At 40.0% G+C, this 19,245-nt stretch overlaps 1 protein-coding gene across 9 annotated transcripts in view; it reads left to right on the top strand.

The window, feature by feature from the left end:
• The window catches only part of LOC124619308 (gastrula zinc finger protein XlCGF17.1-like), a 176,826-nt gene that overhangs the window by 108,213 nt on the left and 49,368 nt on the right, over positions 1-19,245 (top strand). The window contains exon 7 of one of the 9 annotated variants that reach the window (XM_047145615.1): positions 3,928-4,141. The exons of the other annotated variants lie outside the window; for them this stretch is intronic. Within the exon in view, the coding sequence (XP_047001571.1) occupies positions 3,928-3,949 (22 nt within the window). The 3' untranslated portion in view covers positions 3,950-4,141. Of the gene's footprint in view, positions 1-3,927; positions 4,142-19,245 lie in introns of those variants that run through there. 9 annotated transcript variants of the gene reach the window in all.

Raw genomic sequence — 19,245 nt, 5'->3', positions numbered from 1 at the left:
TATTTGAGAATGACTTAGTGACTTCTGACAAACTTTACACCTAATTTCAAACTTTTGCAAAGCTTTATCTCATTGACACCCCTACAAAATGATGACAGGAAAAAAGTTCATCACTTACTACATTATCATTCTTCATACCATCAAAGTTCAGCATCAGCATCTTAATTCATTACTTCTTTACTAACGACTCTGCAACACTGTTTGCAGACAATATCCATACACACCACTGAATACACATGCAAAATTATGTTGTTGTACAACACACAGTTCAGGAGATGCATGAATAACTGGTTTTTGCTCTGCTTAAAATTGAGCACAAATTGCCTAGACTAAGCTGGAGTTGGACAAAAATATGGAAACACTGAACAAAATGCAGATGCTAGTCAAGCTTGCGAGTTGCAGTATTGTGTTTAACCACAGATGTTCCTGCACAGTGTCCTCAGTACATTACAAGTGTCAGTCACGGTCAGAACAGTGTTCAGTGTAGTTGTGAGTGCATTATGTCGGAGCTAAGTGAATCTGAATGTGAGCGAACTGTTGGTGCTTGTATGGCGGGTGCCTCTATAACTGAGTTCGCTGAGGTATTTGGTGTTTCAGGCGGAACCTTATCGGAGATTTATACCGCGTATGGGGAAAGTGGAAAAATATTGTCTGTTAAGTCACAATGCAGATGAAATGTGTATTCAGTGATTGTGACAGATGGTCATTGAAGAGGACTGTGACAAAAAATAAGAGGATGACAGCAGCAAATGTCCCAGCGGAGCTTGAATGTCGTACTTGCAAACCCTGTGAGCACAAAACCGACACAAAGGAACCTCCATAAGCAGGCAATTTCATGGCAAGCTGGAATTCGGAAACCACTCATGACTGAAGCAAATTTTAATAAAATAATCTGTCTTTGATCGCAAAAAGAAAGAGAAGGAAATGTTAAATTTCAGTGATTCCTTATAATCTGAAAATGATCTGGTCACCATAAAAATACTTTTTTGTGATGAAGGGTGATTATGTTATTAAAATTAGGTTTAGGTCACCGTGTTTGCTTAGTGATGCAAATGCCCAGAACTGGAAAATTTGGTTCCAGAGCCATAAAACCAGGACTATCGAGCGATGGAACAATGTCATTTGGTCAGATGTATCTTGTTTCACACTATTTACAACTTCGGGCTGAGTTTCCATCACGAGAGTAAAACATCACAGGTGTTTGGTGGTAATTTGGGCTGTTATATTGTGCTATTCCATGTGCCCCGTGGTAACTCTGCAAGGTCACATTATTGCCAAGCATTAAGTGACCATTTCTGCTGACCAGGTCCATTCCACAGTACAGTGTTTGTTCCAAGATGACAGGCCCCTATTCACACCAGCTTGTATCATCTGGGACTGGTTTTGCGCGTTTGAGGATGAATTGTCACATCTCCCCAGGCCACCACAGCCGCCAGATGGTCTCACTGTTATTGAGCCTTTATGGTCTACTTTGGAGAGATGGTGCTTGATCCCTGTCCACCTCCATCAGCATTACCTGAACTTTCCTGTTTTGCAGGAAGAATAGTGTATTTTCCCAGTCCAAGATGACTGGAAGCTTTTTTGAATGCCAACAGTTTTCCTACATGGTGTTAGGTATGCTGATGTGTGTGTGTCTGGTGTTCTCATATTTTTCTTCACCCCTGTAAACACGACCTAAGTCACTGTAGCACATTGCCTTTAATCCCTTGACGTATCTGCTTTTGGGATTGTCAAGATGTGGTTTATGAATCAAAGCCTTTTGTAAGGTCAGAAAATATTACTGTAACTTTATTATTGTCGTCTAACAAGATGCTAATCTTATCAATATACTTATTTATGGCATGTACATATCTCCTTGTTGGAAACCAAATTGGGTGTTCAGAATAATCTCATGTTTTATAATAAAACATTTGCATCTGGATTGCAACTACCTTTGCAAATACATTTGGGAAGAAAAGGAAAGAGATATTAGCATGATATTTCCCCATTTCTTCCCCTGAGAATATTTTAATACATCTTCAAACTAAAAGATGCTGAAAGAAACATGTTTGGCTGTCGAGGGTAATTCACAAAATCTTCAACAATTATCATTGTAGAATATTATAGGGAGATCCCTCTCCCCACCCCCCACCCACCACCCACCACCCACCAGCACCACCACCACCACCACCACCACATCCAAAGAAATTTTTGTCATATGTAAAGGTGATCAGTACCATCTAGACTGACAGATGGAACAAAAGTAGAAATGTTGAATATCATTTTCAAATGTTACTTTACAAAAGTAAATGCAGGAGTATTGCCCAGTTTATTTCCTACGCCATTTCAAATATAAGTGATACAGATATTAGTATCAGTGCCATTGAAAAACGGTTGACATTGCTAAAATTGAACTAAGCTCATGGTTCCAAAAGAATCCATATCTAGTTCTGTACAGAAGCTGCAGCTGAGTTAGCCCTTTCTTCCAACTACAGTTTTATCATAAATCCCTTGAACGAAGAGTAGAGCCAGTTCTTGGGAAAAAAAGCACAGGTCACATCGATTTACAAGAAGGGTAGCAGAAGTGATACCCAGAACTGTCACCCATTATCCTTGACATCCGTCATTAAAGAATCCCGAGCTCAGACATAATGAGATACGTTGAACAGAATGATTGATCCTTACCACCCAGAATGGATTTCAAAAACATTGGACATGCAAAACCTAGTACACACTTTTTCCCCATGACACTCTCAAAGCCATGGACAAGACAGTCAGGGGTATACATTATTTCTTGATTTCTGAAAAGCATTTGAACCACTCTGGCGCAACAGTGGAATTGTATAACACTTCGTACACTACCAGGTGATAGCCCGTTGCCGTTTATAATGGCATGGGTTATGTGTGCATCATCCACTTTTCCGCCTACCTTTGACAAATGTGTAGAAATTGCTAGACAGTAATGGTGTATGAAAGATGTCACCGGGGGCAGGAATGGCATCAGATAGTGTTTGCTGATGAATCCAGGCTCTGTTTGTTTGAAAATTATGGCTGCATTATGGTTCTCTGCAGACAGGGGTGAGGCATCACAGTGACATGGTGCGGGTTCCTATTGGGTACAACCACAAATCACAGTTGGTGCGTGTCGAGGGCACTGTGAACAGTGTGATCTACGTGAATGGCATCCTGCGACCTGTAGCCATACCCTTTCTGCACAACACACCAGACACCATGTTTTCAGCAAGACAATGTACGACCATTTGTTGCTGCATGAAAAGGTGCCTTCTTGGTGTCACAGGATGTCATCCTCTTGCCTGGCCTGCCATATCACCAGACTTGTAACCAATCAAATATGTGTGGGATGTGGTGAAATGACAGGTGCAGCGCTGTGACCCAATGCCAACCACCATAGATGAACTTTCGAACCAGGTGAATGCAGCACGGATGGCTGTACCATAGGACCATTCACACATTATATATGTCGATACCGACAAGCACGGTTAAAGTTATCAGGGCCTGTGTCAGAATCTGTGCCTACTAGACAACAGGACACATGCTGAACCGAGGTGACTGAAATGCTAATAATTTCTGTGGTGTTTTGTTTTTTCTGAACATAAGTATTCAAACACAGGCAGCAGATCAGCTGCTTTCTATTTTTATTATAAACAGTGAATGAATCATTAAGTTTTTAATTTATTAATGTTGCCTTAATTTTATTTCTCATTTATTATTTCATGAAAATGTCAGGAAAGTAAGCTTTTTTTTTTTTGTAAAATTTGCAGCGTTTTTTTTTCCCTTTGATTTGTTTATGACAAAAATAACATTCCCTTTCAAATGAAAAATTTGGATAATAGGCAAAGTACAGCATTTACCAGTAACAATTACTTGACAACAGTTAGAATTTCAGTAATGAATTAATCCATTGGCCAATGTTTGTTGTTCAATCAGTTCACAGATACTTGCGCCATAATGTGCTGATTGGATAGTCAGCTCCTTTCATCAGAAACAGTATCGTGCAAAGATGATACCAATCCTTCTGAAGCCACAAAAATTCCAATCGCTAATAATTGAATTTGTGGCTACAGGGTGCATGGCTGGCATACACCTTGTACTCTGCTCCCAAAAAAATGAAAGGATCACTGGTTCTGAGTAGAAAAATGCAATAGGTACATTATTGTCTCAGTATAGCTGTACTGTTTCTTATGTAATGCATTTTTTGTTTATTTCTAACTTTCAGCACTGTTGTTAAAATAGCTCTGATACCTTTTCTTATATGTATAAAAATCCTGTACTTAAAAGCAGTGGAATTTTTATGAATAAACATTACTAAATTAAAAAAAAAAGTTTTGTTGAAAATCTAAAAAGTTTAGCACCACTGCTCTGACAAATTTATATATTTTTTCGTTTTCTTTTTTTACCCAGTTATGGGTAAAAAATAAAAAAACTGATATAACTGAGGCCAAGAAAATACCAGTTATTCAGAAGTAAAATACCAGTATCACTTTTTCCCATCCCTGTGGCAAATGCTGGAAGGTAGGTGGAAATTATCCCATGAAAGCTTACTTTATTGAGGCATCAGTCTTCTGGCTGGTTTGATGCTGCCCATCATGAATTCATGTGCTGTGCCAACCTCTTCATGTCAGAGTAGCCCTTGCAGCCTACATCCTCAATCATTTGCTGGATGTGTTTCAATATCTGTCATCCTGTACAATTTTTACCCTCTACAGCTCCCTTCAGTACTATGGAAGTCATTCCTTGATGTCTTAGCAGGTGTCCTATCATCCTGTACATTCACCTTGTCAGTGTTTTCCACCTAATTTTCATCATTTGTTATTTTGACTGGTAAGAGCCGATACTCTAATAAAGGACGTTACTGTATCCCCCTACTGCAGAATAATGCTGCAGCAATAAAATATAAACGTGAGACAAAAATGAAAATAAAACTTAAACCGTAGAGGAAATGCGCCGTATACAACAACAAAACACAGTACTCGTACAAGCGTCTGCCAGCAGCAAAATGTGTTAATGGCTTTAGGAAGACGGCAATGCTTCATAACAACAAATTGCCTCTGATGAACGTGACATCACAACTTGCGCAGTTGAGTCACATAACTTCTCCCGCTTCTGGCTGCAGAAATGTGGCTGTTGGCTGTGTAAGCAATGGAAGTAAGCACATAGATGCTACCGGGCTAGGTGGTGGGAGGGCGGGGGGAGGGGGGGGGGGGGGGGCAAACCGAGGTATCTGGCCTGATTATTCATAGATTTTGAACCCATCCATGTTGGTTTTTAACATATTTGAACACCTTCTAAGTTTATTTCTGAATGAACCATAAGTTGATTTTTGAATGCGTGCATAGTGTATTTGATGTCTGTCGGGAATTCTCATCATATCTAGAAATAAACTTCCCTGCAGACAAAAGGGGACGGGGCTATGTGAACTGGGTGGAATAAAGCCGAACGGATGAATGCCAATTGCAGTCTGATTACATGGTTGATTGGGTTTGCGAATGATCAGCGTTGTTATACTTACTAGCGAAATCCATAGGTTCAGACAACCAGAGTGGAAATAAATGACTAACAGGAATAACAGGTAATAAAGATTATGTATTATCTTCTCAGTGCACTCAAGAAAATAGAATTTTGGCAGAAAATTTTGGGCCAGAACACTACACTAATAAGGGCCAATTATACAGTCTCAGACCAGCAGCCGCTTAAGTTATGTTCTGGAAGCAGTGCGGAAAACGTGAACATTTAACAATGCCTGACTGGAGAATAATCGCGGGATAACAAAACATGATTCTGAGAGGGTTGGTGAAGTTAACTGGTGAATAAGTTTCGACAATGGCAGAAATAGTTACAGAATCAGTGATAAGATTGTTTGTTAGAATGAGGAAGGAGAAGATATGGGGACGTCACACAAATTATGGAAGAATATCACGATTCCAAATTTATATTAAAAAATTTGTACTACTACTTTTCGATCTCATGCTTGAGAAACTGGAGAGAATAAATGAAATGTGAAACTATTTCCTAACATAAAGCTTTTTGCTTGTAGTAGGCCTAACAGGCATTTGATATTGGTACTTCGTGAATTATATTCTGTTGTGTTACAAAAATGACCATTTGTGTCATAACAGTCTCATTTATTTGGTGTGTGTTAAAATTGTTGCAATATTAGGAAGGCCTATTTTGTTTTGTCGAGTAGACAGTGACAAAATATACGTAATCAAATCGAGAAACCACACCGGTCTTGGATGCTGTTTGTATTAACAGATTTTTCAGTATTAGACAATGACATTTCGATTTTTCATGTGGCAAAACGTTTGACAAATTTTGATGAGGTAATAGATTCTTTCGCAGAAAGGAAAGTACACCGTATAAAGCTGTAGCAAGATTAGAGGGGAAAAAATGCTAGGAGCTAAGGATTGAAGAAATGTGTACTGTCTTGTTTGTCTCTTGTTATAACTGGTTTTATGTATCCTATATTTAATTTCATGTCACACAAAACAGGAACTTGTTAGCTAACAGGCAGCAAAGAGTGCAAATTTTCTGAAGAGTTTTTGTTCTCCTGATTACAAATAATGCCATCCAGCAGTTGCTCTCTGGCAACTGCTGAAACGAACATATTTCTAACAGGTCGCAGAAAAATATTGCGAATGTTGATTTGAAAAGTGTAACTTTCAAAGTAAATTTCCTTTTACGCAAGTTGAACTATTTACGAGAATGTAGAATGAATTTCTTAAATCACACTACGTTTGACTCTCATTTAAAAATCAACTCTTCAATGACAAGTCATTTGGAAGAATTTTGAGCCCAGAAGATCAGAGATTTATCTCATTATTAAAAATTTTACTGGCACATTTGTGTGATATATCTTGAAGTGTAACACGTGCAAAAAGATCAGCATTTGGAAGCTTAGCTTCTCTTGCAGCTTATTTACCTTAGAGACCAATATTATATGTGAAAGCTTTTCTTTTCTTGTAGTAACACTATGTATATCAGTTTAAACCATTAACTTTGCTTGTTTGTGTGTTCACACTACTTAACAGTGATGTTGCTAATTGGCTGACTACATCACTTGTCCTACGCTCTCAATATCTGCCGGCTGGCGAGATCACGTGAAATGAGCTATGACAGCCTTACAAAAGCGCATTGCAGTCTCAGTTTCAATGCTTGGGAAAGTAACATGCGGTGTTTGATGGAATTAGAATTTATACTTTCGTAATACAAAAATATGCAGGGTACATGTTGCTTCACATCAAAGATCTTTCCAAAACGTGTTTTTTTCCCCCTGAGTTTTGTTTTCTAAAGTGCCGGGAAATTCTACACCCATGTATAAAACCAGAACCATTAAAAAGATAAGTTTTACAGTCCCGAGGGACAATATACTGTCACTTAGCACGGAAAATGTGTTTCCATCCGGGATAAAGTGTATTTTTAGTCAGGAAATACAGGAATTTTTTTTCCTTGTCTGCGTATACACCCTTTAGTCTGCTTTAGATGACACTTGGTCTGTCTTTCATTAGTTATTTTGTTCCCTAGGTAGTAAAATTCCTTTATTTTATCTGCTTCATGACTGTCAGTCCTGATGTTAAGTTTCTCACTGTTCTCATTTCTGCTACTTCTCGTTACTTTTGTCTTTCTTCGATTTACTCTCAATCCATATTCTGTTCTCATTAGACTGTTCATTCCGTTCAGCAGATCATGTAATTCTTCTCCACTTTCACTGAGGATAGCAATGTCATCAGTGAATTGTGTCACTGATATACTTTCACCTTGAATTTTAATTCCACTCCTGAACCTTTCGTTTCAATCATTGCTCCTTTGATGTACAGATTGAACAGTAGGGGCAAAAGACTACTTCGCTGTCTTACACCATTTGTAATCCAAGCACTTCGTTCTTGGTGGTTATTATTCCTTCTTGGCTCTTGTACGTACTGTATTTTACGTGTCTCTCCCTATAGTGTACTCTTATTTTTCTCAGAATTTCAAACATCTTGCATAATTTTACATTGTCGAATGCTTTTTCCAGGTCAACAAATCCTGTGAATGTGTCTTGATTTTTTTTTTTAGTCTTGCTCCCATTATCAACTGCAGTGTCAGAATTGCCTGTCTGGTGCCTTTACCTTTCCCAAACTAAATTGATCGTCGTCCTACACATCCTCAATTTTCTTTTCCATTCTTCTGTATATTACTCTTGTCAGCAACTTGGATGCATGAGCTGTTAAGCTGATTGTGTGATAATTCTCACATTTGTCAGCTCTTGCAGTCTTAAGAATTGTGTGGATGATATTTTTCCGAAAGTCAGATAGTATGTTGCCAGACTCGTACATTCTATACACCAATGTGAACAGTTGTCTTTTTGTCACTCCCCCCAATGATTTTAGAAATTCTGATGGAATGTTATCTATTCCTTCTGCCTTATTTGATCATAAATCTTCCAAAGCTCTCTTAAATTCTGTTTCTCATACTGGATCCCCTCTCTCTTCAAAATCAACTCCTGTTTCTTCTTCTATTGCATTTTGACAAATCTTCCCCCTAGAGGCCTTCAGTGTACTCTTTCCACCTATCTGCTCTCTCCTCTGCGTTTATCAGTGGAAATCCTGTTGCACTCGTAATGTTACTACCTTTGCTTTTAATTTAACCGAAGGCTGTTTTGACTTTCTTGTATGGTGAATCATTCCTTCCAACAATCATTTCTTTTTCGATTTCTTCACATTTTTCATGCAGCCATTTTGTCTTAACTTCCCTGCACGTCCAAATTATTTCATTTCTCAGCGATTTGTGTTTCTATATACTCGAATTTCTCTTAATATTTTTGTACTTCTTTTCATCGATCAACTGAGGTATTTCTTCTGTTACCCATGCTTTCTTCACAGTTACCTTCTTTGTGCTTATGTTTTTCTTTACAACTTCTGTGATTACCTTATTTAGAGATGTCCATTAATCTTCAACTGTGCTGCCTACTGAACTATTCTTTACTGCTGTATCTATAGCCTTAGAGAACTTAAAGTGTATCTCGTCATTCCTTAGTACTTCCGTATCCCACTTCTTTGCGTATTGATTCTTCCTGACTAATCTCATAAACTTCAGCATACTCTTCATCACTACTACGTTATGATCTGAGTCTACATCTGCTCCTGGGTATGCCCTACAATCCAGAATCTGATTTCAGAATCTCTGTCTGACTGTGATGTAATCTAACTGAAATCTTCCCATATCACCCAGCCTTTTGCAAGTATACCTCCTCCTCTTGTGATTCTTGAACAGAGTATTCACTATTACTAGCTGAAATTTGTTACAGAACTTAATTAGTGTTTCTCTTCTCTCATTCCTTGTCCTAAGTCCATATATTCTCTTGTAACATTTTTTTATACCCCTTCCCCTACAACTGCTTTCCAGTCCCCCATGACTATTAGATTTTCATCTCTGTGGATGAACTGTATTACTCTTTCTGCGTCCTCATATACTTTTTCTATCTCTTCGTCTTCAGCCTACTTACAAAGTTTAAAATACCTACTTTAAATGGTTAATCGAGGTGTTTAGTGCTACCCCCTACATATCCCTCCTTTTAGTACCAGAAAGGCAAGATTATGCTAATTACAATGTACACAGAGGCATTTAAGCAATAATACCCTTCATGCTCCATACATGATTGGAACGAGAAGCAGTCTACTCTCTTCTGTGTACTTCACAATGGTTTGTAAAGTGTAGATCTATATGGAGAACAACCTTTTTCAAAAGAGTTATTTATTAATGCAATTAGTGGATGACTTATTGTTTTATACACTGATTTAATTACTTTAGTGGGCATACCATTCCAGCCTGCAGAAGTTTCATTTTCAGTGAAAACACATATTATTTTCTAAGTCTCTCTTGAAACATACACACACTTACACTTTTCACCAAATGCAAAAGGATTTATCTTGTGCCTGATAACCCAATACATGGAAATGTGATTTCAGTATATTTATGTAAAATTCATTGAAGCACTTTGTATTTGTGCAGGATTTACAATGTCACTTTAAAGTTTAATTTTAGAAATTTCATGGCTACAGACTTTAATTCCTATTCAGGGTTAAGTGAGAGACCACTCTACCTCCCGTTTATGTTTGTGGCTGAGAATTATTGTTTTGACATTTATTTTGTCACATTTACAACATTATTAGATACAGTTTTATAATGCTTAATGTATCCAATAAAACCAGTCTCTCTGTTGCAGGCCATTGTGTAGCTGTCTTTTCGCAATAATGTCCCACAGCTTCCAGCACACTTCGGTATTCAAGCATACCATGAAATATTTATGGATGATGTTTAATGGTTACCTAAATTGATGTCACAATAACATTTAGGTCCACTAATTCTACATAGCAGCCATCAAAATTTCATTCTTCATCCAAACAGTCAAAATAATTTCTTACTTTCAAACAGTTTTGCAGTTAGTCAGCATTGTGATCGTTTACATTTTAGTGCATAATACATTTGGTCTCTGTTTTGTTTATAACTGAAGCACACACTTGCTTTGGAAACATTTTGATCTTAGCTTTGTTGTGGACTTGGCTAATTTTTCATGCTGTTCTTAAAATTTGGCTAGTACCTATTAACATTGTACTAATTGTCTTGGTGCCTAACCTATTGAAGTGCAAACTGTCTTTCCTCCTACATGAATTATTAGAACCTACAAATACTCCTCAGTCCTCATAACTTAATACTGTGCTCTCTGATTGTATTATTTATCCTCTCTGTATACTATTCACTTACTGAGCTTCTGTATATTTTGCTACTAATTAAAATCCTAGTACTTGCATGTGTGAACACATCTTCATAGTACATGTGAGATTCATCTGGAGAATCTGTGTTTCAGTTTAGTATGTTGTTGAAGTATTTATTCAATTGATGAGACAAGGTTCCTAGGCAGGTTTAAATTTTTGAATTTGGCACATCAGCTTTCTTTAATATGGAGTTGTCTGTAATGAGAGATACATCTTTCTTGTCATCAGTTTCACTACTGTGTGTCCTATTTTTTTATTTTTGTGTGTCCATTGTTATTTATTTCCTATTTTATAGTCTTCAGGTTGTTGGTCTTTGTCAGTTACTACAGATGTGTTTGACGAAACCTGAGTTTTATCACTTCAAGGAGATTTTCATTTACATTCATTTGTATATACTTTTGTGATTATATTCTCCAGATGGAGTCTTTATGCAAATACATATTTTATAACTCTGAACTGAACGTCCTCTCTGTTGGACAGGATAACTCGGGTAGGTTAGCTCGGGTAGGTTAGGGGGAAGAAACCTCACTGAAGTGGCGTCCAGTTGAAAACTTGTACCAGGCCCTTAATCAACACAGATTTATTTTTCAATAGCTTCTTGTTTAAGTGATGACAGTGCAGATGTTAGAAATAAATTTTATCACACAGAAAATTGAAAGCATGGCCATTGGAAACTGTCAATGATAAATTTTCCACATTTTAGCGTACTTTTTCATGATCTAAAGGTATGTTTTAACAAACACAATTGCATCGGTGACATGTTTGTGACATTTCTTGCATTACATACTGTACAAACATACAGCAAATAATGGTACCACTTAAGGAAATGGCAGCAAGAGACAGGAAAGAACAGCATGTGCACTCAGTGTATATGCCTTTGGGCCTCATTCAACATGTTGGAGATACTGTTCTGGCAGCAACTTTGATTTTACAAGAAGTAGTCTGTGGCCCTGGCCCCTTACTTAGCTTGCATTTATCGCAAGTCTCTCACCCAGCACAGAGCCCCAAGCGACAGGAAAAAGGCGCAGGTGACTCCAGTATATAAGAAGGGTAAAAGAATGGACACACAAAATTACAGATCAATATCCCTAACTTCTGTTTGCTGCAGTATCCTTAAACATATTCTCAGTTTGATATAATAAACTTTCTTGAGACTGAGAAGCTTATGTCTACGAATCAGCATGGTTTATAAGGCATCACTTATGTGAATCTCAGCTGGCCTTTTTTCACATGATGTACTGCGAACTATGGATGAAGGGCAACAGAGTGTGAACTATGGATGAAGGGCAACAGGAAAAATCTATAGTCCAAGATTTATGGAAAGCGTTTGACACGATGCCCGATTGAAGGCTGTTAATGAAGATATGAGCATATCGAATACGTTCACTGATATGAGAGTAGCTAGAAGACTTCTTAAGTAATAGAACCCAGTATGTTGCCCTCGATGTGAGTATTCATTAGAGACACGGGTATTTTGTCAGGAGTGCCCCAGGGAAGTGTGGTAGGACAGCTTTTGTTCTCTATATACATAAATAATTTGGCAGACAGTGTGGGCAGAAATCTGGGATTTTTTGCTGATGCTCTGGTGTGTGATAAGTTGTTGAAGTCAAGTGACTGTAGGAGGATACAAAGTGACTTAGACAAAATTTCCAGTTGTTGTGATGAATGGCAGCCAGTCCTAAATGTGGAAAAATGTAAGTTATTGCAGATGAATAGGAAGACCAAACCTGTAATATTCGGATACAGTATTACTAGAGTCCTGCTAGTGACAGTCAACTCATTTAAATATCTGGGCAAAATATTGGGAAGTGATATGAGGTGGAACGAGGATGTGATAACTGTGGGAGGGAAGGTGAATGGAATGGTTGACTTCGGTTTTATTCAGAGAATTTTGGAAAAAGTGGTTCATCTGTAAAGGAGACTACCTATAAGACACTGGTGCGACCTGTTCTTGAGTACTGCTCGAATGTTTGGAATCCGTACCAGGTCGGATTAAAGGAAGACACCAAAGAAGTTCAGAGGCAGGTTGCTAGATTTGTTACTGGTAGGTTTGAACAACATGTAAGTGTTATGGAGATGCTTCCGGAACTCAGATGGGAATCATGGAGGGAATGCGATGTTCTTTCCGACAAACACTGTTGAGAAAATTTAGAGAACCGGCATTTGAAGCTGACTGTCAAATGATTCTGCTGCCGCCAACATACATAGCACTTATTGACAACGAAGATAAAATATGAGGAATTAGGGCGCTGATACGGACACATGTAGACAGTCGTTTTTCCCTCGCTGTATTTGCAAGTGGAACAGGAAATGCAGTTTAATAAGCCACAGCTGCATAATACTAACGCAAATTCTTTACAGACGAATGGAAAAACTAGTAGAAGCCAACCTTGGGGAAGATCAGTTTGGATTCCGTAGAAATGTTGGAACACGTGAGGCAATACTGACCCTACGACTTAACTTAGAAAATAGAGTACCTACATTTCTAGCATTTGTAGACTTAGAGAAAGCGTTTGATAATGTTGACTGGAATACTCTCTTTCAAATTCTGAAGGTGGCGGGGGTAAAATACAGGGAGCAAAAGGCTATTTACAATTTGTGCAGAAACCAGATGGCAATTATAAGAGTCGAGGGGCATGAAAGGGAAGCAGTGGTTGGGAAGGGAGTGAGACAGGGTTGTAGCATCTCCCCGATGATATTCAATCTGTATATTGAGCAAGCAGTAAAGGAAACAAAAGAAAAGTTCGGAGTAGGTATTAAAATCTATGGAGAAGAAATAAAAACTTTGAGGTTCGCCGATGACATTGTAATTCTGTCAGAGACAGCAAAGGACTTGGAAGAGCAGTTGAACAGAATTGACAGTATTTTGAAGGGAGGGTATAAGATGAACATCAACAAAAGCAAAACAAGGATAATGGAATGTAGTCGAATTAAGTCGGGTGATGCTGAGGGAATTAAAGTAGGAAATGAGACACTTAAAGTAGTAAAGGAGTTTTGCTATTTGGGAAGCAAAATAACTGATGATGGTCAAAGTAGAGAGGATATAAAATGTAGACTGGCAATGGCAAGGAAAGTGTTTCTGAAGAAGAGAAATTTGTTAACATTGAGTATAGATTTACACTCCTGGAAATGGAAAAAAGAACACATTGACACCGGTGTGTCAGACCCACCACACTTGCTCCGGACACTGCGAGAGTGCTGTACAAGCAATGATCACACGCGCGGCACAGCGGACACACCAGGAACCGCGGTGTTGGCCGTCGAATGGCGCTAGCTGCGCAGCATTTGTGCACCGCCGCCGTCAGTGTCAGCCAGTTTGTCGTGGCATACGGAGCTCCATCGCAGTCTTTAACACTGGTAGCATGCCGCGACAGCGTGGGCGTGAACCGTATGTGCAGTTGACGGACTTTGAGCGAGGGCGTATAGTGGGCATGCGGGAGACCGGGTGGACGTACCGCCGAATTGCTCAACACGTGGGGCGTGAGGTCTCCACAGTACATCGATGTTGTCGCCAGTGGTCGGCGGAAGGTGCACGTGCCCGTCGACCTGGGACCGGACCGCAGCGACGCACGGATGCACGCCAAGACCGTAGGATCCTACGCAGTGCCGTAGGGGACCGCACCGCCACTTCCCAGCAAATTAGGGACACTGTTGCTCCTGGGGTATCGGCGAGGACCATTCGCAACCGTCTCCATGAAGCTGGGCTACGGTCCCGCACACCGTTAGGCCGGCTTCCGCTCACGCCCCAACATCGTGCAGCCCGCCTCCAGTGGTGTCATGACAGGCGTGAATGGAGGGACGAATGGAGACGTGTCGTCTTCAGCGATGAGAGTCGCTTCTGCCTTGGTGCCAATGATGGTCGTATGCGTGTTTGGCGCCGTGCAGGTGAGCGCCACAATCAGGACTGCATACGACCAAGGCACACAGGGCCAACACCCGGCATCATGGTGTGGGGAGCGATCCCCTACACTGGCCGTACACCACTGGTGATCGTCGAGGGGACACTGAATAGTGCACGGTACATCCAAACCGTCATCGAACCCATCGTTCTACCATTCCTAGACTGGCAAGGGAACTTGCTGTTCCAACAGGACAATGCACGTCCGCATGTATCCCGTGCCACCCAACGTGCTCTAGAAGGTGTAAGTCAACTACCCTGGCCAGCAAGATCTCCGGATCTGTCCCCCATTGAGCATGTTTGGGACTGGATGAAGCGTCGTCTCACGCGGTCTGCAAGTCCAGCACGAACGCTGGTCCAACTGAGGCGCCAGGTGGAAATGGCATGGCAAGCCGTTCCACAGGACTACATCCAGCATCTCTACGATCGTCTCCATGGGAGAATAGCAGCCTGCATTGCTGCGAAAGGTGGATATACACTGTACTAGTGCCGACATTGTGCATGCTCTGTTGCCTGTGTCTATGTGCCTGTGGTTCTGTCAGTGTGATCATGTGATGTATCTGACCCCAGGAATGTGTCAGTAAAGTTTCCCCTTCCTGGGACAATGAATTCACGGTGTTCTTATTTCAATTTCCAGGAGTGTAAGTGTCAGGAAGTCGTTTCTGAAAGTATTTGTATGGAGTGTAGCCATGTATGGAAGTGAAGCATGGACGATAAATAGTTAAGACAAGAAGAGAATAGAAGCTTTTAAAATGTGGTGCTACAGAAGAATGCTGAAGATTAGATGGGTAGATCACATAACTAATGAGGAGGTATTGAACAGAATTGGGGAGAAGAGGAGTTTGTGGCACAACTTGACTAGAAGAAGGGATCGGTTGGTAGGACATGTTCTGAGGCATCAAGGGATCACCAATTTGGTACTGGAGGGCAGCGTGGAGGGTAAAAATCGTAGAGGGAGACCAAGAGATGAATACACTAAGCAGATTCAGAAGGATGTAGGTTGCAGTAGGTACTGGGAGATGAAGAAACTTGCACAGGATAGAGTAGCATGGAGAGCTGCATCAAACCAGTCTCAGGACTGAAGACCACAACAACAACAACAACAACAACAACAACAACATGTGTTTTTTAACACAAACTTATGTTTTTAAATGGCCCTCCTATATTTTTTCTTCAGCAATCCATAGCATGACAAAGCACATACACAATGGCATTGATTACATCGCAATATTCCCATTACATCCCGAGATATTGAGACGTGAAGTTGATGCTTGAAATACCCGACATGCGCTGCTAGCGCACGTCCTGAGGCTCAGGCATGAACCCCATTCTGCCCGTAATCACGCAGCAGACCGTATTATTCGTTTCGGACGTCTTGATAAGTATGGAAGTGTGATTACGCATGTCAAGCACATTACGATTATGGGCAGCATGTGGTGCACGCCTGAGCCTCAGGACGTGCGCTAGCAGCGCATGTTGGGTGTTTCAAGCGTCAACTTCGTGTCTTAATATCTCGGGATGTAATGGGAATATTCCGATGCAATCAACGCCATTGTGTATGTGCTTTGTCATGCTATGGATTGCTGAAGAAAAAATATAGGAGGTCCATTTAAAAAAACATATGTTTGTGTTAAAAAACACATATGCTTTCGTTTTAGAATGTTTCCAAATATGTACATTCATGGGCCCCAGCCCTACATTGATACCGGTGAAAGTCGTTTTCCAATAGATGTTAATGTTCCAGAGATATTTTGGGTGGACAAGATAGCTGGGACACCCTGTATATGTTCAGTAAACTAGATAAAAGTAAAGCAGTAGTGTCATATCTCAACGAGGAGCATGAAACTTTCAGTGCAGGGCAGGAGCACATAGAGGAACTATGGGTCAAGTTTAAAAGAATAGTTTACCATGAAGTGCATAGATAAATAACCAGTAGGGCAGTTTATGAAGGGAGGGACCCTCCATAGTTCACACTCAACTACTAAATAGAGACTGCTGCATAACAGGTTTAAAACAAAGCATAGGGTTATAGATAGTGAGATGCTGAATGAAACACATTTGGCTGTCAAGAGAGCAATGTGTGAAGCCTTCAGTGATTAACATAGCAAAATAGTGTGGAAAGGTCTTTCACAGAACCCAAAGAAATTCTGGTCTTATGTAAAGGCTGTAAGCGGCACCAAATGTAGCATCTAGTCACTCAAGGATGAGTCGGGAACTGAAATTGAGTGTAGCAATATGAAAGCAGGTAGTCTTAACTCCATTTTCAAGTGTTTCTTTACAAAGAACAACTGGGAGAACTGCCCCAAATTACTCCTCGTGCCACTGGAAAGGTGAGTTAAATAAGTATTAGTGTCACAGTGGGGTTGAGCAACAGCTGAAATTGTTAAAATAAATCAAACTAAGCTCCAAGGTCCCAGTGGAATCTCGTCAGATTCTATACTGAATTTGAGACTGAATTAGCCCTCTTTTAACTATAATCTGTTGTAGATTCCTTGAACAAAAAGCTCTGCCCCATAATTGGAGGAAAGGAAGGGTCACAGCTGCTTACAAGAAGGGTAGGAGTAGTGATCCACAAAACTGCTGCCCAATATCTCGACATTGATTTGTTGTAGAATTTTAGAACATATCCTGAGCTCAAACGTAATGAGGTATCTCCTCCATGCCTCCCAGCCTGGATTCTGAAAATGTAGAGCATGTGAACCCCAACTCACACTTTCCTCATTTGACATACTAAAAGTTTTGAATAAGTGCAGTCAGGTAGATGCAGTCTTTCTTGGTTTCTGAAAAGCATTTGACTGGGCATCACATCTGTGCTTATTGTCAAAAGTACTATCAGTGGAGTGTCAAGTGAAGTTTGTGATGAGATTGAGGATTTTTTGGTAGGAAAGATGCGGCATGCTATTTTGGATATTGTGTCATTGACAGATGTAGAAGTAACTTCCAGTGCCCCACAGAAGAGTGTCTTGGGACCTGTACTGTTTATGTTGTATATTAATTATCTTGCAGACAGTATTAATAGTAACCTCCAAATTTAAATAGTAATCTCAGACATTTTTCAGATGTTGCAAATTATCTACAATGAAAGAAGCTATGTAAATATTTGGTCTGATCTCGCTAAGATTTGAAAGTGGTGCAGATTGACAACTTCCTTTAAATGTTCTGAAATGTAAAATTGTGAACTTCAAAAAAGAAAAAAAATATAGTATCCTATGACTATAGTATCAATGAGTCACTGTTGGAATCAGCCAGCTCACCAACTCACTTTGTAGGGATGCTTAGTCTGGAATAAAGTAGGTGGCAGACTTTGGTTTATTGGTAGAACAGTGGGGAAATGGAGTCTACAAAGGAAACTGTTTAAAAATCACTCGTGGACCCCATCCTAGAATATTGCTCAAGTGTGTTGGTTGTGTACCAGAATGGACAACTGGGGGATATTGAACATATACAGGGAAGGGCAACACAAATGGTCATATGTTTGGGGGGCATCCGAGAAATTTTGAAAAAATTGAAGTGACAGACTCTTGACGATAAATGTAAACTATTCTGAAAAATTTTGAGAACTGGCTGTAAACAAGGACTCTAGGAATATACTATATCAGTCTGTAGGAACTACGTATCCCTCATGAAGGGATCATCAGGGCAAGATTAGATTAATTACAGCACAGAAGCACTTAAACAGTCATTCTTCCCATGCTCCGTCCTCGATTGGAATGGGAAGAAACCCTAATAGCTGGTATGAAGGGACATATCATCTGCAATACGGATCACAGTGGTTTGCAGAGTGTAGATGTAGATGTAGATATAGTTATAGATGTTTACATGGTCACCCATGTGATAGCTTTTTTGGGGGGAGGGGGGGGGCAGCTTGGTGACAAAGTCCCAGTGTTATGGTGTTATGGAATGTTTTGGAAGACAATTAGTGACTTGTAAGTAGCCACAAAAAAAGTTCCAGTTCCGATGCTGTTAAAACCTAGGTAATATAGACATGTAAAACATTTTTTGAAATGGTGCCTCCCCGAAATGTTGTGACAAACTTTGAGGGGTTGTGAAGGGCGTCTGTGTTGGAAACATAGTCCAGTGATGCTACAGAGTGTCAAAGTTTTAAGCACCACCACCTGCCACCAGGCCATCCCTTCAGCAGCAAATGTGAATTTGCATGCTGACGTACCCCTGTTAAGTCTACAAAGTTTTTCAGTGTACAGCAGAAAAATTAACTGCAGATGGAAACTGTGACTGTTTCAGTCATCCACTAAGGCAGCAGGGACTGACATTGATAGGAGACAAGGCCTTTCTACGCACATGCTAACTACATCTTCTCCACACCTGCTAAACTCATACTCATAAATTAAAGATAATTGTAGAACGTAGTGCCACACAACGTGGCACTACACAAAACTGGCACTAATAGCATAGGCACATAGGGAACACACACGGCACAGATCTATAAGTCCACAGTATTGGTGATAAGTTGAGAAAACCGTCCCAAAATACATGTGCTACAAAATGCCACTTTTCCTGTGCATGTACCCCAACGTCTATATGGGATATGATTACCATGCACACATACACAGGCCGCACAACAAGTTGACATACTCT

The sequence above is a fragment of the Schistocerca americana genome, chromosome 6 (assembly GCF_021461395.2).
Source record: "Schistocerca americana isolate TAMUIC-IGC-003095 chromosome 6, iqSchAmer2.1, whole genome shotgun sequence".
Taxonomy (NCBI): Eukaryota; Metazoa; Arthropoda; class Insecta; order Orthoptera; family Acrididae; genus Schistocerca; species Schistocerca americana.
This window is presented reverse-complemented; position numbering and strand designations above follow the sequence as displayed.